The following is a 21,908-nucleotide window of genomic DNA, read 5'->3' as shown; positions in this document are numbered from 1 at the left end:
TTATACTTAAATTACCTTAATTTTTTTCTTCTCATTTCTCCGTAAGTATTTCTTCTTTTTTAATCCGCGCCTTTCCCCATATTTGTTTTGGATGGGTTATTTATTTATTCATTTTGGTGACATTGGATGGGTTATGAGTTTGACTATCCCTTTCCTCCACGCATGGCCATGGAACATTTTAAAAATTGAAATCCCTAATCTACCCTCAATTTGATCAATGGTTTCCCTTCAACCATAAAATATCCTCAGCCACTGATGCGTGTTCCCTCGAATCGTTCGGCGGATTATTATTTATTAACTAAATAATTTTAGAAAAAAAAAGGACACGTAATTTTTTTTAAGTGCTTATTTTAATGCATTGAGTTTCACATCGGACGGCAAATAAGCTTTTGTTGCTTTGTGCCAAATGGAGGATCCTTACTACTCCTCTCACTCCCTGTGAATTTCTCTGCTAAAATCGAAGAGAAAAAAAAACTCAATTGATCATCTTCCTCTTCTTCAGCTTCAAATCCATAAATCTAAGCAGGTACATCTATTAATTTATTCTATTTTATAAGCTATTCATTGTTTTCAAGATTTCAGTAATTAACTTGGTTTATTTTCTTTCAGATTCTTTTCTTTTCTTTTCCAGTTGTTTCTCACTGTTATTTTTATGCTCGATGTTAAGTGTTGTGGTTGTTGTCCTTGTTAAACCTCTGTTTGTTTCTCGAGACTGCTGGGGAAAATAAAAGCTGAAACAGAAAATGTTGAAATCTTTTTGTTTATGTGAGTTTTGGTTTTGGTATCCGTACAATGAAATGTCCCAGCGGACTTTTTAAGCTCAGTTGAGAGGAGATTCTTGTGAATGACTTAAAAAAGTTAGTTATATTTTCCCTTCCTTTCTCAGTGCCCGAACAAACCTTCCATATTCGCATAATTTTTAGCCTTTTTCTTCCAAACTTTTTAAACATTTTCTCAGGCGGTTTTGCACTTTTTTTTTTGGACATGCAATTAGCATTAGTGGCTGCAATTACTTCAAGTTTTGCCCTGCTCTGGATTTTTACTTTCTACTCTTTCAATTTGGCGAACAGATTTTTTATTAGCTCTAAAAAGGAATTTAGATCTTTCCGCTCTGAATAGTTACGCAGCTTGACTTCTGCCATTTTTATTTATGCAGGTGATTCATGCATTTCAAATTTAGATTATGTTGGATTGTTGATCAGCATTTGATAATAAACCGATATTTAGAACTTTTTTATTTTTTATTTTTGAGAAAATTTGCATATTTTTTTTTAAAAGAATAGCTCCTATTGCTATTTATTTATCTATAAGCTTATTGCGGCGTGTGATCTTGGCAAGTCCTTTAATAACTCTTAGTACTTAGATCTGGTAATATTTGCAGTTTTTTGCGTCTAGTTTTTGCTTACTTCTTTTAGCATGGTACTTCAACACAGTAATTTGTGATCTAAAGGAAGTTTGATTAGAATAGTTCAATCCACTTTGTGTGACTTGAGTTGATTGCTTCACAAGGGTAGCCAGCTGTTCATTGAATGTACTGCTATTTACTTGTTTGTCTTTATTTAAAGATTCAATGATTTTGTATCTATCATCAACTTCTTTGAATTCGAATGGTTGTATTTTCTAAAAAAAGGAACATAGCATGCAATTTGCTTAACAGGTTACAGAGAATTCTGAGTGTTTTTCTTCTTACTTCTGATGTCTCCACCACTACTTGGTGTTGTGGAGGAGGAGGGTCAAAGCAATGTTACTCTACTGGCTTCTTCAACCTCTGCAGAAAGCATATGCCAGAATAGCTCTAAATTAAAAGAGCGAAACTATATGGGATTGTCAGATTGTTCTTCTGTGGACAGTTCAGTAGTTCCTGCTGCATCTGATGAGAGAAAGACTCGTCTGAATCTGAAAGCTACAGAACTGCGACTTGGGCTTCCAGGGTCTCAATCACCTGAAAGGAATTCTGAGCTTTGCCTGTTGAGCTCTACACAACTTGATGAGAAGCCCTTCTTCCCCTTGCACCCCTCTAATGATGGTCACTGCTCTTCAGCGCAGAAAAATGTTGTTTTGCGTAACAAAAGAGGGTTCTCTGATGCTATGGATGGGTTCTTAGAGGTGTGAACAACTATAGCTTTACTTGTGGGAACAGAAAGATTTTTGCTGATGGATCTAACTGATAGATTACTGACCTGTGGTGCAGGGTAAATTTCTTTCAAATTCAGAGGTTAATGTCATGCTGTCACCTAAGCCCGCTCCAAACATGGGATTGAAACCTGGTTCTGCGCTTGAGAAATTTGGGCCTCAGGCAGCTAAAGTGAAAGACATAGTTGCCTCAAAGGCACCACAGGAGAGGCCTTATGGAACAAATGATACCAGAACGAATCACAATACTTCTGCAAACAACAACAGTAGTGCCCCTGCTACCAAGTAAGTGCGCACAATTTTAATGGTCAGTCTCTTAACTATGAGAATATTCTCTAATTTTCCGTCTTTGGCAGGGCACAGGTTGTGGGTTGGCCACCCATCAGATCATTTAGGAAGAACTCTCTTGCTACCACATCAAAGAACACTGAAGAAGTGGATGGAAAAGCTGGGTCTGGTGCTTTGTTTGTCAAGGTTAGCATGGATGGTGCCCCTTATTTAAGGAAAGTAGACTTGAGAAACTACTCTGCATATCAGGAACTATCTTCTGCCCTCGAGAAGATGTTCGGCTGCTTTACCATTGGTGAGATAAATTAAAATTTCAATTTGATATGGAGGTCTTGTTTTGTGGAAATCATCATTAAATATTACTTTATGAACTGATATTTATTTAATGGGTATTGTTCTAGTTTTCATGGATCAAGTTACCGCTATTCCATTATGATGTCAGGTCAATATGGATCTCATGGAGCTCTGGGAAGGGAGATGCTGAGTGAGAGCAAGCTGAAGGATCTGCTTCATGGCTCAGAATATGTTCTTACCTATGAGGATAAAGATGGTGACTGGATGCTTGTTGGTGATGTTCCGTGGGAGTAAGTACTGATCCACTTCACGCATTTTTGTTGCTCTTTAGAAATATTGCTCGTCAATTCACAAAGCATATTCTTCTTGACAATAATAACTTTTCAGTTATTCAGCTTTAAGAAGTGGTTGACATTTATGCAAAGCTGAGGAAGTTACAACTCTATTTTGTATCATACTCCATTATATTAATATATAGGGATATTTAGATGAAATCCCTGAGGAAGTGGCCCAGAAGATTTAAATTATTTTCATCATATGTCATATTTGTACAATTTTGGTTGGAATGTTTTAAAGATCAAGTAATATCCATGAATCTTTGAGGGAAAAAAATGTCTAAATTTTATTAGTGAGGAGCTTATTTAGAATGGCATTAATATTTTTCTATCTTATGCTTTTATTTTTTAACCATAAGCTGTGGACGCAATGATGTTGATTTGGCTATAGTAGTACATTTCGGTGTCTATTGCGTTCATAAATGCACAACTTTTGTATTATATAACATCTTTGACCAGCTGCGACAACAGAGACCATTAGCAGTTAAAAATTGTGTGTTCTTTGGGAAGGAGCTGATCTAATTGATCTTGGATTTAATCAGTGAAACTCCTAGAACTTATTGCTGAATCATGTGAAATGAAAAATAATTTTTCTTTATTCAGCACCAATATTCCTAGTTCTCAATTTGAGTACAAAAAATAGTGTATTTCGACTTGTCTGTATTTCAAACATAGTGTGCACATATCTTTGCTTTCCATTTACTCGAGAATGAAGGTCAGAAGGTTATTGTTTTTTGGTGTTCATCTGTATCACATGCTTTGTCAAAAATTTGATTTGTTAAATAGTGAGAATTATATGTGGATAAATTAAGGATATGTATGCATTCTGATTCAATCTTTGTACTTCAGGATGTTTATTGATACATGCAAGAGGCTGAGGATCATGAAGAGCTCTGATGCCATTGGCCTAGGTGTGTATTTTATGTTTTTAAGTAACCACCTCAAGATAACATGTTGCAATTCAAACTATTAGAAGGTAGAACTGTAAGAAATTGTTATGATGCTCACAATAATCATAACCATCTACTGAATTTGTATCAGTAGGAATTTTGCAACATAATACCAAATTTGCGATGAAAAAAAAAATCTCCTAGGAGCATGACAAAAGCATTTTTTAGATGTCTCATTTGTTGATAAATTTGTGTTTCTCGTAAAAAAAAAAAATTAAAAAAATCACAGGATGGGCTGGAAAATTTTTGATGCTTGGCTTGACTCATGGTCCAAAACTGTATGATATAAATGCTTAGGATTAATCATCGATCCTGCATATAATAGAAATGTTGTATAGCATAATCTTTTATATTCAAGAATCAAGATCTTGTAGATGGTTTGAATTGCCCCTAAAGGGTATGCACTATGCACTGACTTTCAAAAATCATCAATTTTTGTTCTCCATGTAAATTCTTTTCCTTATCAAACATCTAGAAAACATTTCCTTCTTGAAGTGAAACTTCAAACCCAATGCCTTTATTTTGTGTGTTTTCCAGCAAGGCAGGCTTCCTTACTTTTTCTAACCTAAAAATGTTAGTCTTGAAAATTTATTTTATAGTTTGTGGAAATTTTAATATGTATCCATCTAGCTTTAGTGTAGTGGGTTATCACCCCTAGTATTTGGCAACTATAATTTCGTGAATTGATGCTGGTGGCTAGTGCTACCAAAGCCAACACAAGTTCTATTATTAGCATCTGCATGTTTGCTTAATTATATGATACTTGTTACCAGCTCAATGCATTTGTCTTTTTATGTTAAATTTCATTGCATTGAGATTATTTGTGGATAATTTTTTTATTTTGTATGTAGCCCCAAGGGCTGTGGAGAAATGCAAGAACCAGAACTAGCCAACCGTGCTATCTGTCCAGCACATAAGGGTTGAAATTTTGGAAATTGGTACAGAAGCTCATGATTATAATTTCCTCTAAGGGGAGCAGGGAAAGATAGGGTGTTGGACTGGGTAACAATGTCATGGGTGTCTGTTTATTATCTTTCTAACTTTTGGTTTTTAAGGAAACTCTTGTTTTCTAAGCTCTGTTAAAGTTTATAAAATCGTCAAACTCCAAAGACCTGTGTATTTGGGAGTGCCACTACTATTCTGTGTCGAAGTTTGGACAAGTTCTTGTTTCGATACAGGGATCGTAGTTTGTAAAGTGCATTGTTTGTTGATCTCATTATGTAATGTCTGGTGAAAAGTGAAGACTACTCGTTTCAGGAAATCTAGCACCCTGACCTTTCACAACTATTATAGTTACTGACATGCTTGAGATCAAATATTTTAATTTGTTTGATTGCCCTGGAGGAATAGAATGAATTGTAAACATACAATTTAGCTGTCAATTATTCATTGCTTTTCCACCAATGGCAACAATTAAACATGATTAGTACGTAAAACACTCCTTAATGATTCCCGAGCTAAATTATGTGTCATCCTGTGCTTAAACAATTGAGATATGGCCAGCTTTTGTGATATGCTTTCGGGTAGACCTGGCCACCGTGGGTCCAGATTGCCAGACCGTGGCCAGGACTAAATGTCGAGTAGTACTCATGTGATGCTCAGTTGATAGGCTGGTGCATTATTCATCTGGTTGCACAGAATAATTTGTGTTGCCAGTGAGGATAGAGGGGAAATACTGCGTGGCTAAGTGCGGCAGAAGATAGAAGCCATTGATCTAGGAGGAACCGGTACCATTCTGTACGGAGTAAATATATGAGTGTATGACCTTAGCTAAGAAAGAGGAGGTACTGTAACTCCAATTAAAGGCGTTGTTCTTAACCTTGCTGATAATTACCGAAGTATGTGCATAACCAAGAAAATACAAATTCCCAGATGGCCAAATCTATTAACTAAGGTGTAATATATTGAGCTACAATAGGTACAAAAGAAAAGATTCTCACTTTGTCAAAATTCATCGCTTGATCATGTGGGAGGGCCTGGAAACTGACATGGAGGATTGAAAGTGATGGAATCGAACAATTGTGATGGGATGCCAACATTGTCTTTGTGTAACACCATTAGTGAAACTTGTCTGGATAACATCTTCCATAGGGCCCATAAGTTGGGGGAAAATTGACGGGCATGAAAAGATTATTAGGAGGGAAGCAAATTCAATCTAAATTCACGGTAGAGGTTGGCTACAATGCCTCGCATAGTCTTTTTCCCAAAAAGAAAGCTCCCTCAAACTCTCTAATCCATTGAATCTGCTTTCCTTCATAGATCTCAGCCATTGGGTGAGAGAGAAATCTACTAATTCCCATCTAATATGAATTGTTTTTTAAATATTGCAATTAGCTAGATTTTTCCTCACATGATCGGATATATAATTAAAAATGCATATACATGCATCTTAGAACATTTATCTAAACTTTTGATTACACGCTTTTGCTTCTTGGAGACATTTTGTCAAACATCTATGTGCGCATGCAAATCAGTGGCCATTTTCTGATCAAAACCCATCACCTGTAGCAAACATCTAAATTGTAGTTTAATGATCGAGTATCTATTTTATAATATCAAATGATTTAATGGTTTTAAACGGTATTTTTTTTATTTTAAATGTATTTAAAATGTGTATTTGTATATACATTTGAAATTTTTAATTAAACATTGAATTGAGATAATTGTAAGTATTGAAATTTGTATCTGTCAGAATCCATTTCTATGAAATTGATTATGTTTGGAAAAAAACAAGAAAAGAAAAAATTTGCAAGATAGGATATCCTATCATTTAAAAGATTTGGATCTGACCATATGAATGGGGACATTTTCTGTTCAAAACCCATCATCTGGCTACAAAACTGAGGCCCATTCCTTCTATCACTCGTCTGAAAAAAAAGTTAAGAAGCCATCCCTCTGCAACTGTGGCTGCAAATTAAGAAGCTGAGGGATGGCAAAGTTAAAAACACCCATTAGTTGCCAGCAAACAAAGGCAACAACAAGAGCAGTAAACTTCTTTTGAATGCATGTTGTCACCACAGCACTGCATTATTGCAAAAGCAAAACAAGACAAGTTTTGAAAAGATTAATTTATTTTCTTCTAGAACATCTATACTAAAAAAAATATATTTATCTTCATAGTTCTAAAAATGATTTCTTTATTAGTAATTAAAGCCAAAGTTGATGCCTTTTCATTCTGTCATTCATATCATCTCAAAATGCATGCTAGGTTTTAGATTAAAGAAATGGAAGTATGAAGTTGCTTGTCAATGATTTGTACTAGTAGTTAGGCAGATGCTCAAATTTTTTACTAATTTTTCAATCTTTTTTTCCCTAGGTTGATTGTATGATTTTTGGAAAGTTGGAGTGGTTAGCAATGTTGGTTGGAATAAAAGTTTCATGAAATAAGGATTGGATTAGAGGAATTAATTCTTGGTCTAATCATCAATTTTAAATTCCCACCATCTTCTCCCATAATGGGTGATTTGACTCTAATAACATGTGATCATTGTCAGCAAATGACCAACTTAATTCCAATAAAAAAAAAGCATAAAATCATTTTATAATAATTGTTATTTTTTTTCATTTTATAATTGATTCAAATCAAATTGAAATTTAAATTTAAGGTTTGACAGTTTTGGAGATACTTTTAAATTATAGAAGTAAGCTAATTGTATATAAGTAATTACTTTTAATGTCATGTTCTTCATTTTCTTAAATTAATCATATATGAAGTGAATCATGTATTATTCAATATTTTTCATTGTATAAAATGAGATAAATGGTACTAAATTCGTAAAAGTAAAGGAATTTTATATAGTAAACTACTCTTGGATAAATTGATAAATTCTAATGTAATAATTAAAAGAATAAAGTAATCACAAAAAATATAGTAAACAAAATTTTAAAGCCAAACCCTACTCAGTGAAATATGGAGATACTTATGATTGAATATATCAATCTAGTCTTTCACAACAAAGTGATAGATGAAATTGGTGTTAAACAACTTATTAGCATATTAATAGATCATTTTAGAATTGTATGTACATTTCTAATTTTAAGTCATAGATTGTAAATAAAAAAAAAATATTCATACAATAAAATATGGGGTTAAGTTAAATTGAATTTTTTTTTTCATACTTCTTCATAAATTAACCAATAAAAGTTAAATTTTTAGATTACTGTATACCGGTTAAATCAATAACTATTCACAAGGAGAGTTAGTGTCTATCATTGGCCTATGTGGTAGAATTAGTCAGGAGGCCTGAGAGGTAGTGGTTTGCCTTGTGACGGATGTCAGCGACTAGAACAACCTGAATTTTAGCTATAGATATTGACCTATTTATCAGCAAGCTTGACCCAATATTTTTAGCCAAAATGGAAGTGTACATGAACATAAAAATGCAAATAAATCTCTATTATTAGCGATAAGGGATGAATCAATTAGGTAACATGTTTACAATATAATGGAGTCAACTAAACATTCCACATGGTTTGTTTCTTCTAATTTTCTGCTATACGTGTCTAATCGATTTAAAGCTGTTTGCTCCATACCAAACCCATTAATTAGTTATCATTTCTTCAATTGTTAGTAGATTGGATACGCAACCCAGAAAATGAAATAAAGTGCTATTAGGGTTTGCGAAAAAGATGTCAACAAGGGCAGATATAACTGGACCCATTATGGTTCGATTTGAAATTAGAGTTTTCTTTTTAATTTTTTTCTTTAAAAAAGTTAATTGTCAAATTTAATCAAAATCAAAATCGAAATTGAAAAAACCTCCAGTTTACGGTTTAATCTCAATTCTTTTAAATTATTGAAACCCTATGATCAAATATAATACCATTTTCAATTATAATATATGTCAAACCCTATGCACAAGAAATATTTTTTTAGTCCTTGGGTGCAAATCACCATCAATTATGGTATGATAATATAGATTACCTTAGCCTCTTTTTTTTTTTTTTTCCCAAGTTCTCATTTGGAGTCAATTGCCAAGATATGATTTGGTCCAACCCCTTCTCTTTTTTAACAAATAGAAGATTATGACATTCCATAACAATAGTCAAATTTTAAGGATTTAAAAAAGGGGGAAAAAGAAAAAAGTTTAGGGCTAAACAACCTAGGATATGCTAGTGTGGTGCCCTTCAATTGATTTTGGTCCATTCTAGGTTTTTATCAAATGGGTTTTTGCAGTGGATTACTGGAATTTAGCCTGTAAGCAATTTCTTGTAGAATTCGCATTTATATACGTGTTATTATAGCAACCTTGCACTATCAAGGACCCTCCAGCCAAATGGGTCATATCAAAATCTCTTGGCTTTCAAGCTAAATGGGGGGCTCCATGCTTGATGGCTCAAGGGAATCTCCATCTTCAATCACAAGTCCATCAAGATTTTTGCATTACCCAATCATGGCTGTCTGTCCACCCTGGAAAATTCTGAATGGTGCTCATTGCAAGAATCTGACTGGACCAACCCAGATCCAAATGATTAGGATCTATCAAGAGGAAAATTGTAAAGGGTGTTAATGCCCCAATATTCTTAATCCAAAATGATGGGTAGGGTTACTCTAGTTAACATGGGATTCACCTAATTACCTTAAATCAGAGTTCGTCACTAGTTGTCACAGTTCCAGGATTTGAGGCAACTAGTGATGAAAGTCTCGAGCACATGAAATGAGGGAGGCAATGGTCGTCCTGGTTGATGATGACAAAATGATGCGTTCAAATAGCCAAATTTTGACTTCGTCGTACCAAACTTATACGCTAATTGACCTGTGCTTGAACTTGGCCAAATTAATAATGTCAAAACTCTGAAATTAATTGGTTGATTCCATTTCCATTGTCCTTTTCCAATTTTCAGCACAATTCCTATTTATTTTTGTCACTTTCAATTCCTTGAAAAAAGCCTCGCCAACAATTTTTTTTTTGCTTTCTCTTTGCTTCCCTTAAAGGGTGTGACCAAAAACTATGTATCAAATTCTATGAATGACACTATACTATAATATGATCAATGATAGCGTTGATTTTATTCGAAAATGGGTAAATTTTAATTTATCATATTATCAATATATATAAATAAAATTATGAATGATTAATTATTAAATTAATAATTCAGTAATTTCAGCTGAAACTCAATTTCTTTGAGTTAAAACTCTTTATTATTGTCAATAAATCATGACCAAATAACAACAATTTTCTTTCTTTTGTTTTGTGAGATGATGGGAGAGTAGAGGACCACAAGGGTTGGCTAAGGACCCAAATGAAAATTTATTTATGCAAGGCAAGATGGATGAAGAATAATAAGTTTCAAAGCAGCCAAAAATTAAATATTCTTTAATTGGGTGGGTTCTTTTATAATAATGATTTGGTAGGCAAATACATGGGGAAAAAATTAAAGGAAAAAGGCTAATAGACATGCATGTTGGTCATGCAAATATTAGAAAATAAATATGAAGTGAAGCTGTTAGGGATTGTAGCAGTTTGATTTCATTCACAAAGCTCATAGGCATGTGCTCCATTTTGTGGCAACGACTCAACAACAAACAGGAAGGAAAGCTTTCGCTTTCAACCTCATAAATGCCTTTTATTCTTTATATCAATTTCTATGGATTTTCTCCCCATAATTTCCTAACCCATTTTTATAACTTACCATCCATGTGCCTTCTCCAACTACTTTAATCTCACCCTTAATAGCAATGAACTTCCAATTAGAATCTCTTCATTTTCTTTATTTATCTAATAAAATATGAAGAACCAAAGTTCAAGTTGTATTTTATTTTATTTTTCATGAGGAGGTTAAATGGGTTATCATGAAAATGCTATAGTAATTAAGTGATTAAATTATTTATGGTTAATGAATGGAAAATAATTAAATAAAGAAGGGATGAATTGAGAATATAAAGATGCCAAAACCAGAGTAGTAGGCCACGCCGCCGCCAGCGCACCCAAATTGAGCAGTTTGAGAGTGGAGATTAATCTTAATTAATGACATAATCATATCTGAGTAATCTTATTTATTTATGTATTAACTTTGTGATTTCAGATCCCATTACCCACAAAAATTATTAACTAAAATAATATCACTTTCTACTAAAGAAAGAAAAAATCAACTTTCTTCGATTTGGGGATTCGATTATGGCTATAATCACACCCCCATATGCAATTCTTCTGCAACACATGCCGCTCTATTTGTTTTCTTTTTCCCCTTTGGATTTGGTTGAAGAATAATTGATTAGGAGATACATTTAAATTTATAATTTTAAAAATAATTATAATATGACTTAATTTAAAATTTAAAAAGATATTAAATATCCTAATTTGGTCTAAATAATGTAATTAACTAATTGGTCAAATTGCACATGTATAGAGAGAGAGAGAGAACAATTCTCAAGTTGGGGTGCGTGAAATGATGGGCTCTTCCATATGGGGTGTCCAATTATGTCACGTGACATGTAGGTTTTTATTTTTTATTTTTTATTTTCTAAGTTATAAATCATATTCATGAAGGACTTCTCTCATAATCATACACTATTGATTAATTTAACACTAGATGAAAATTGGATAAACTTGACCCACCCTTCACGTGCCAGTTAGTGGGTAATATGCCCTTCAAAACGCACAGTTATTGAACAGAGACAGCCAAACCATCAGCCAAATTAGATACTCTTACTATTTTTTTGTTTTAATCACAGTATATAAAAGTGAATAATCTTTAAATATTTTATCTATTTATTTCTATATAAAAGTGAATAATCTTTAAATATTTTATCTATTTATTTTTATATAAAAGTGAATAATCTTTAAATATTTTATCTATTTATTTCAAGTTAAATTATTTTTATAATAAAAAAAGGCTACTTTTTATTGTCTAGTGTGTTAATTAATATTTAACTCAATAAACTAAATTAAAAAAAAACATAGTATGCTAATTAAGGATAATTTGATTAGTCTTTTTATATTTTTAAAGTGTAAAAAATTAAAAAATTTGGAGTTCAAGATTTATCACTTGAGAAAAATAAAAAGGCTACGTTTCATTTTATAGCTCATCCACTGTAATCGGTGAATTATGTTTCCATTGAATATAAAAAAAAAAAAAAAATCATAGCACAACCAAGCCAACTGCTTAAGATACGCACAACTAGGGGTGTGCAAACGGTCGGTTTGGTTTTGAACTAAATAAAACTGAAAAAATTGAAATTAAAAATTAAAAATTTTAAAAATCGAATCAAATCGATTAATAAGAGAAAATCAAATCGAATTAAATCGATAAATATTAGTTCGATTCAATTTTAAATCGATCAAATTGAATTTTATAAAATTCATATTTTCAATATTAAATCTAAATAATAAAAACATAAAAATCAAAAAAATTAGAAACAAAAACATAAAAATCTTAGGGTTCGATTCGATTTTCTTTAATTTTCCTTGACATATATATAAACTGAACCAAATCAAAATTATTTTAAAATCAAATCAATTGAACTAAATTAATTCAATTTAATTCAATTTTTTAATTTAAATTGAATTCTGCTCTCCCCTACGCACAACCCATGTTTTCTTTGGTAGTCAAAAGGGCATATTTGAAGTACCTTATTTTCTTTTTTTTTGCTTTTTTGTACATAATTTTTTAAAACTAAAAAAAAAATATCAAGATTTATACATTAATTTCCTATACAATGAATTAGATAAAACGACATGCAACTGAATTATTAATTCAATAATATTTAAAATTAAAGTGTTATCAATCAATCAATTTATTTCAATTTGCTCATTAATTAAGTAAATGAAATTATTGAGAGAAAAAAAAAAATTAAACCAGTCAAAATTAAAAAAAATATTGAATTACTAAAAAAATTAAAATTCAAACCTAAATGATTTATTTTATTTTTTTATTTTATATTCAAACAATGCTCATCCAAAATACTTGGTATTGGCTCATTATTTATTTTAATTATTTCAGAAGCTATATAATGTAATGATAATTATTTTATAGAAAAAAAATAAATTAATTTTTTTAAAAGCGGCTACGTGGAAGCAAAATATAATGATTCGGAGAGGGAAGGAGTCCACCAGCAGATGCATATGTATCTTCCAAGACTTCATATAACAGCATCTATACCATAATGCCAAATGATCTTTCAACATTTTAGCTCCCACGTGTCTTATGAATAAGTATTGATTATCTACAAAATTTACCATTAATCTTTAATTTTCTTTTTCTAATTATAATTATATATTGCACTAATTTATTATCCTTTTTGAGACCTTCATTTTTAAATTTATTTAAAAAAATTAATATTAAAATTAATTTTGATATTTATCTTTTGCACAAAACGATGAACACTATGTTAGCCAGTAGTCTCCATGCGAGGGTCCATTGGAGATAACCTTTTTATTTATTTATTTATTGCATTATTTTCTCAACGATATGATTACTTTTCGTCTTGTTGAATGATGCTTACTTGACAAACTAGCGACTGTTATTTTGCTTCATAGCAAATTAATAGTTTCTAACATTTAAAGAAATTTTAAAATGTAACGCTTAATATATAATTTAAAGTTGAAAATCTATTATTACACTTTCATATTTTTTATTTAGACTCATCAAGATTTTATTTAATAATATTAATTATTTTAATAGTTATTAATTGTTTTACTAATTATTGACTGTTTATATTAGTTATTCATATAGTAATTTAAAATAAAAAGTGTTCGATAAAAATAATTATTGAATTAGTCGTTAAATATAAAATTATTATCGATAATAGTTAATGTACTCCTTTAACCTCAAAAAACTATAAGAGTAATTTTGTATGAATCATTCCTTTAATTTTTAAATATTAATATAAATATTATCACTAAATAGTATAAATAAAATATATAATATTTTAAATATGATTAAAACGTCAATTTTATAATAGTAATAGCAAAATTGCTTCCTCTAACGCAAATTTCTGTAAGAAAGGGTTACAAGGGAGGATCCGGAAGGTGAGGTTGAAATAGAGTTACAAGGGAAGGGAATTGCATCCAAAATTGGAGAGGAGGATCCGGCTTGACGTGGAGTTGTCGTAACAAAGAAGGACCAGCGAGCACGCTGGGTCTGATCGAATAGAGAGGTGAAAACACGGCAGCATGATGCTAAATGGGAGGTGAGAGTTGTAGATACCCATGAGAAAGGAAGGCTTGAGTTAGAAGGCAGTCAAATGAGGTGTGGCGAAGAAGATGAGAAGCAGAGTGTTGGGCATGGATGTTGAGTTAAGGTGAGCGCAGGACACTTTGTTAAAAATAATAAAATTTTTTATTAAAAAAAAACATATATAATTTTTTTTTTTAAATGAAGATCATTTTTATTACTTTGTTTTTTTTCTAAAAATTATATTTTATGATGAGCACTCAACGTTCTAACGCCCCCAACGAATATGACAAAATAATTGAGGGAATTCATCAATCACCTTTTGAGACCAGTTTTGTCATGCCGACACATTTAAAGCAGTAAAGCCGAAACGGGGTGAGATGATTAGATACTTAATACATATAATTTTTGACTTTTACCTCTATTATTTTGCCAAATCTTACTTTGCTTCTTCACAAATAACTCCATTTGAATACTATAGTGGAAGCTAACATCAAATCTTTATAAATTCTAAAAATAGATCTTAATCATAATTCTTTATAATTAATAATTTTACTAAAATTAAAAAAAAAATCTTTATAATAAATGCTTATCTTGTTGATATTAACTACTCTTGTAGCAAGATGCTTGATGATAATGTTTACACATAATTTCATACAAGATTAATTGACATGTCATCGCAATTTGGTTCTTACGTTTCATTCAAAATCTGAATCGTCCCTCTCTTGATGAATGTAATGTGATATTGCACTTACACCCTATTTTGATAGAAGGAAAAGAGAGAGAAAATAAAATAAATATGGAAAAATAAAATGTCATTTTTCTTTCTTTTGTTTGAAAATGAAGGAAAAATAAGGGGAGGAAAATAAATTTTATTTCTTTTTATTATTTTCTCTTTAATTTGGAGAAAAATTAATAAAAGTGTTTCTTTATACATCAAAATTATCAAATTACCCTTTTAAAGTTTTTTTTTTAAATATATAGGATAAAATTGTAAATTTATTTTTTTTTCTCTTTATTTTCTTCCCTTTCTATCCAAACAATAGCAAAAAAAAAAAAAAAAAAAAGAAAATATTATTTATTTTCCTTCTCCTAAAAAACTTTCCGAATAAAGTGTTAGAGCACTCATCAAACACTTAGCATTTGATTATCAGAATTCAACTACTTGAATCAATAATTATAATCAATAATTAAATAGCAAAATCACGATATTATATCTATCAAAATATAAAATTTAGTTAATAAATTAAAAATATAATATTGAAAAATTAAATTATGATTTCTCCTTTAATCAAAGAAAAAAAAAAGGCAGTAAAGAGACAATGCAGGTTGATGAAGTGCAGTGTTTATATTGTTTTATTGCGGAATAAATGTTTGTTGTAAGTGTATGAGTGTTGTCTCCCAAAACATGAGCACTTCCAAAAATTGGCAAAACACCACTAAAAACCCTACCTTGTAGCCCTTCCAAAATCAAACAAAAACATAAATTAATATATATATAGTTAATTTAATTTGAAAAAATTATTATTTATTTTTTTATTCTAATAAAATTAATTATTTAACTCATACATTTAAAAAATATACTATTTAACCATTATATTTTACTTCTATTAAATAATTTAATCACTCCATCAAATTACCTATTATTCATACTATACAAACTATAATTTAGTCATTTATTTAAAAAAAAGTAATTAGTTAATTCTTGTATTTTAAAAAATATTACTATTTAGTCAATCTATTTTAGTGCAACTGATTAGTTAGTGTATATATTTTAAAAAATACAATATTTTATAAAATATAATTCTCCTTAAAAATAAAAAATTTTTTATATGGAAACTTAATCTAAATTTATATTTTTTTTTCAAATTTTTAGACATTATTTTAGTATTTTTTATTGATAAATAATTTTTCTTGATTAATTAAAATTTTAAAGAAACAGATTTAATTTTTTGTGCAAATAATTTATATCATTTTTGTTAATAGATAAAAATAAAGAGAGAATATAGGGAAGAAAGATATGAGTATAGAGGATAAGAAACATAAAAAAAAGAAAAATAAAAAAAATGAGAGAGAAATAAGATAAAATTAAAATAGTTTAGATATAAAAATAATTATAAGACTAAATAATTAATAGAGTTAAATAATAAATTTAATTAATATATATTTTTTAAATATAGAGACTAATTAATATTAAAATAAATAAATTAAATAATAATTAAACTTTTATTAATAATAAAAAAAATTAATAAAAAAATTAAATAATTTAACAAACAAAATATAAAAATCAAATGATATATTTTTTAAAATATATGAAATAAATAATTATTTATTCATTTAATTTTCATGTAAAATTTAAAAAAAATTAATTAAAAAATACAAAATAAAAAGTAGAAGTAATTAAAAAATGATTAGTTAAATAATTAGAATCAATTGGAAAAAAAAATAATTAAAATCACATATACCACTTTCTTCCCGGAAGGAGTTGACATTTTTGACGCATGGGGTTTCAGCGGTTCCCAATGACCGAAAAACGTCAGCAGTAGGCAGCTAACGGCGTTAAAAATAGACTCCTAGAAAAGAGGGCCCCATGTGGGAGTGAGAGTGAGAGAGAAATTATTGAGTGTTGTGCGGAGTCAGGTACGTTTATTCCGGGAAGGTACCACAACCGTGACCGTCAGATTTATTACTTTATGGTTTTACTGATTTTAATAAGTAATTAATTGCCACTGCTTACCTCCTTTTCATGCGTCTCCCTCTGCATTTATTGCACTCTCTGCCCCACTCTACCTCTACCGCCCTACTAATCATTTCTTAATTCAATAATGCCAATTGGAGGATCTTTTAAAATTTATAATTAAATTTTATTATATAGTTGCACACATATCTGTGTTTTCACAAAATACATTTAATATGTACTTTATAATTTTTTTTTTCTTATGATATAGAAATTTATATTTAAGTTTTTATTATTTTATTCTACTTTAATTAAATACAAGTCCATTTTAATCAATCATTATCTAATTATTTTTTCAACTTTTTTTTTAATTTAAAGACAGAGAAAGTATTATCTATATTATGCCCACTATTATTTTATTTTTTATTTTATTTAAGTAAAAAAAAAATAAAAATGATAAGATGTGTTATAAAAAAATTATAGAAATAATTATTATTCTTAATAAATATAAGGATAAAAAAATTAATGTATCTCAATTTTTGTAAGGTGATGAATAATTTTGAATAAAATAATATTTGAAAAGTGATATATAAAAGTGGACGGATTTATATAATAAATATATTTAGTATCATATTAATTTATATAATTTTTATTTAATGTTTATTCAACTCTGTAATGTAGAAATTATGGTTAAAAAATATAATTAGTTAATTTTTTCTATCCAAGTAAAAATGTACAGATTCAATACTCAGAAATAAGACTCGATATTTTAATAAAATCAATATAATTTTACTAAGATTCTTTATTTTATATAAGCGCTATGTAAATAATTTTCATATTCGATGTGAATTCTAAAAGACTAGCATCTTTTTCATTAAGAAAATCCTTGTGAAAACTCTTTAATGTTTAAATTAGAGGGAGTAATATTATAATAAAAATATGATAGAGAGAGAAAAGATAGAATAGAAAAAGAGAAAATGAATCTTTTTTTTTTCTTTCTTACTTGATTTTATTTATAAAAAAAATGATTGGGCCATATTTTAGGAAGAGACATATTCTAAAAAATATTTCTAATGGGTATATTTATTAACTAAAGAGAGATATATATTATGGATAATAAATAATAAAAACAAGTCACCCATAAATACATAATACCCAAAAACCTTATTTAGATAATTAAATTGCAATAATGAGTATCTAGAATATTAAATCTGAATTCTATTTGAATCATGCATGAATATTTTTTTTTTTTACATTTGAATTTGTCTTGCCAATTATCATGGATTCAATAGAAAAATTTTATAAATTTAAAAATTATAATGTATATATTAAAATTTAGTATTAAATAAATATATTTATATTTAAAATTGACAATGAATCAATATGATATAAATAAAATTTTGCCCTTACATAAAAAATTGGACCCACTGGCAATTAGTAGTAGTAGTAGGACCCAAGGACCTAAAGAGGGGCCTTGATACGGCAGTGTCAAAACCACTGACACCACTAGAAACGACCAGTCATGTGAGTGTCTGAGCCGCTCAGAAATTCTGAGACTTTTTACCACATTTTTATTACTGTCTTTCACGTTCGCAGCAGTTCTGGGTAAATGTATGGACATATTTAATATCATTATTATTATTATTAAAATTTTTATTAAAAATATCTTAAAATTTTAATGAAAAATTAAAACTAAAACCATTAAATAATTTTTATTAAATAATAATATTTAAAATAATATTTTTTCAAAAAATAAAATTTCTGATCCCCACCTGAAGAAAAAAAAAAATTGACACATACATTTAAATATATGAATCTTAACATATGTTTATACAATTTTAAGATTTTTATCATATTTATTTCACTAATCTATCATGTAATTATATGAATAACGTGGAGTTTTTCTAATTCTTCAGGTCATTCCACCAAAATGAGCCTCTAGTAATTAGTTTCCTTATTTTATATATCATTACTTTTTAAACCCAAGACAATCTCTGTACTTTGTCGATGTGAGATTTACCTAAGGGACTTTTCTCCTCCCCTTTCGGGACTCAGCATCCTCGCTGAGGTTTGCCCCACCATCACCCAGGAGAACACGCGAACGACTCTGATACCAATTGTAATGGTCAGGCTCCAACCACTAGAGGATTTGTCCTCTATAGCCATAAGCCTCACGGTTTTGTCACATAGGTGGAATGGAGAATTTCCCAGGAGGTCACCAATCCTAGGATTTTTCTCAAGTGAGCACTCTTAACCCTGAAGTTCTTCCAACTCTCCAGGCCATTCCACCAAACGCGCCTCTAGTGATTAGTTCCCTCATTTTATATATCATTACTTTTTGAGCCCAATACTATCTCCGTGCTTTGCTGATATGGAATTTGCATTAGAGACCTTTAGAACTAATAAATGTAAGGGTGTTACATCCATTCTCAAGGAATCTTGCATTGCCAGTTTTCATAATTCTCGAATTATGGTTTGAAACATAAAACCTATACCTTTTAGATTTCTTTGGATAACCAATGAAGTATCCAGTTATCATTCGAGAATCTAATTTATTTTCATGTGGATTATAAATTCTTGTTTTCGCTCAGTAACCCAAACATGCAAGTGCCTTAAACTAAGTTTCCTTTCAGTCCACAATTCATAAGGTGCTTTTGAGACTATCTTACTAGGAACCCTATTTAACAAGTATACAACGGTTTTAAGTGCATACATCCACAAAAATATAGGTAAAGAAGAGTTACTCATCATACTCCTAACCATATCCATTAAAGTCTGATTTCGCCTTTCTGCCACCCCATTTTGTTGAGGAGTACCTGGCATAGTATACTATGCACATATGCTACGACTTTCTAAGAACTTTGCAAATGGACCAGGACATTATCCCATTTTAGTGTGTTTCCCATAGTATTCATCACCTCTATCTGACTTTATTATTTTCACTTTTCTATTTAATTACCTTTCAACCTCATTTATGTATACTTTAAGTATATTTATTGATTGAGGTTTTTTATTAAATAAATAAATATGTCCATAATGTGAAAAATCATCAATAAAGGTAATAAAGTACTTTTATCTGTCAAAAGATGGAGTATCAAAAGACCCACATATATCAGTGTGTATAATTTCAATAGGCTAATTGCTTTTTGTAGCTCATTTTTTATTGTGTTTGGTTTGCTTTTCCTTAATGCAATCCACACACACAATAATATCAGTAAAATCTAAGCTCGATAAAATTTCATTCTTTATCAACTTCTTTAATCTTTCTTTGGATATGTGACCCAAATGCTAATGCTACAAAAAAGCAGAATCTTCATTCAGTCTACTATGTTTAATTTCAATATTGCTATAAGTGAGAAGCTTGGATTCAGCAAAATTATCATCAAGTTTCAACCTATATAAACCATTAGTAAGAATTCCAAAACAAATAATGGAATTATTATTATTATTAAATAAACTGAAACATCCATGTCCGAACTTAACATTAAACCCAGATTTATCAAGTTTTGAGATAGAAATAATATTCCTAGAAACTAAAGGTACAAAGAGAGTTTGTAAAATGTCTAAGTGGTAGCCACTATCTAAAATCAAACGGTAAGTCCATATGCCTTCAATTGGAGCCTTTATTTGGTTCTCTATAAATAGGAAGTCTTTAGTTGGGTTTGTGGTTTGGATTGTAACAAACCTCTATATCAAGTTGGACACATGAGTAACAGCACCAGAATCAAGCCACCAAGTATTATTAGAAACTTCAATTGAGTTTGATTCGAAACATACATAAGCACAAGGATTACCTTTCTTTTTGAACCAAACTTTACATTTGAAGCAATTTTTATGATAGTATCCTACTTTCTTACAAAAGCGATACTTATATGCCATTTGTTCCCTTTTTTCAATTTGAGAAATATTTGAAGATCATTTCTTTTTCTTCTTAAACTTGTTGGCCTTTAGTTTAAGTCCTTTACCAGCTCATTGACCCATAATATTGACAGAATGAGTCCCTTGATTATTTAGTCTCGTTTCCTTTTGAACTAACTTACTGGCCAATTCATTAACAATCCACTTATTTTTAATAGTGTTATAATTGATTTGAAATGGCCCATATTCAGGAGGTAATGAGTTCAGAATGAACTGCACCAAGAAGGCATCATCCACGGCCATCCCTAAGGTCTTTAGCCTTGCTGCAATATTACTCATCTCTATAATGTGCTTGTGCATACTCTTCGACCCATTATACTTCATGGTTGTGAGTTGTGCCATTAGAGTCCCAGTGAGTGACTTGTCTGCAGAACGAAACCATTCTTTCATAAAATTAAGGTATTTTTTTTTTATATTTTCAGTTTGTGGAATTGTTGTTTTAATGTTATTGGCAATAGTGATTCACAGAATATTTGACCATTTCCATTGCTTGTGGTGTAACTTTTATTCTTCATTGCTTGTATCTGTAATAGTAGCGGGTTTGTCTTACAATAATGCTAAGTCAAGTTCCTAGACATATAAATGGAACTTGACTTGCTCACAAGATTTAGAGAAGTTTAAGCCCATTGAATACAATAATAGATGAAACTTGCGAATGAAGATTAATAGCTGCAAAATAATATTTACATACTCAAATTAAAATATATTCAGACAATTTAAATAAGTAGAGTATACTACAGTTCTCATTTTGGTAGATACTATAATATAATTTTATAAATTAAATACCTTTAAACTTGATTAGACAATAATTAACTTACATCAAATATACATGTTATCTTTGGACATTTAATATATATTTAATAAAATATTATTACCCTCATAATTCTCACTATTCATAAAAATAGTTGATTAATTCTCACTATTCATAAAGTAATAAAATCATTCAGTTCTGATGACTAGTATGTATCAATTAATCCATTTTTTATCATAGGCATCTACTAGTATACATAATTGAGAATTTTATATACATGAAAACATCATTCATAGTTTGGCCACTTTAGTGACTAATAAACTATTAATTTTATTTTATTTTAGTTTGATCATTTTTATGATTAACAAACCAAAATAAATAACATAAGTTATGCATATAAATTTTGTATCTTAATAAACCTATTTTTTATTCAATCATCATGTTTA

General features: G+C 29.7%; 1 protein-coding gene across 1 annotated transcript; it reads left to right on the top strand.

Annotated features, from left to right (window-relative positions):
- Positions 1 to 360: 360 nt before the first annotated feature.
- On the top strand, positions 361 to 5,261 carry LOC110655804 (auxin-responsive protein IAA9). The gene is made up of 7 exons (XM_021812252.2): positions 361 to 526; positions 1,658 to 2,106; positions 2,192 to 2,418; positions 2,490 to 2,716; positions 2,864 to 3,005; positions 3,900 to 3,961; positions 4,852 to 5,261. The coding sequence occupies exons 2-7, from the start codon at positions 1,696 to 1,698 to the stop codon at positions 4,887 to 4,889; spliced, it is 1,107 nt and encodes a 368-aa protein (XP_021667944.1). The 5' UTR covers positions 361 to 526; positions 1,658 to 1,695; the 3' UTR covers positions 4,890 to 5,261.
- The last annotated feature ends 16,647 nt before the right edge of the window (positions 5,262 to 21,908 follow it).

Source organism: Hevea brasiliensis, chromosome 12, assembly GCF_030052815.1.
Source record: "Hevea brasiliensis isolate MT/VB/25A 57/8 chromosome 12, ASM3005281v1, whole genome shotgun sequence".
NCBI lineage: Eukaryota > Viridiplantae > Streptophyta > Magnoliopsida > Malpighiales > Euphorbiaceae > Hevea > Hevea brasiliensis.
This window is presented reverse-complemented; position numbering and strand designations above follow the sequence as displayed.

What these genes read in the sequence shown, in the direction of transcription:
- LOC110655804 (XM_021812252.2), top strand. Translation starts at nt 1,696, where the DNA reads ATGTCTCCACCACTACTTGGTGTTGTGGAGGAGGAGGGTCAAAGCAAT. An exon ending in GTTGGTGATGTTCCGTGGGA is followed by an intron (nt 3,006 to 3,899) that starts GTAAGTACTGAT and finishes TTTGTACTTCAG; the next exon opens with GATGTTTATTGATACATGCA. An exon ending in CTCTGATGCCATTGGCCTAG is followed by an intron (nt 3,962 to 4,851) that starts GTGTGTATTTTA and finishes TTTTGTATGTAG; the next exon opens with CCCCAAGGGCTGTGGAGAAA.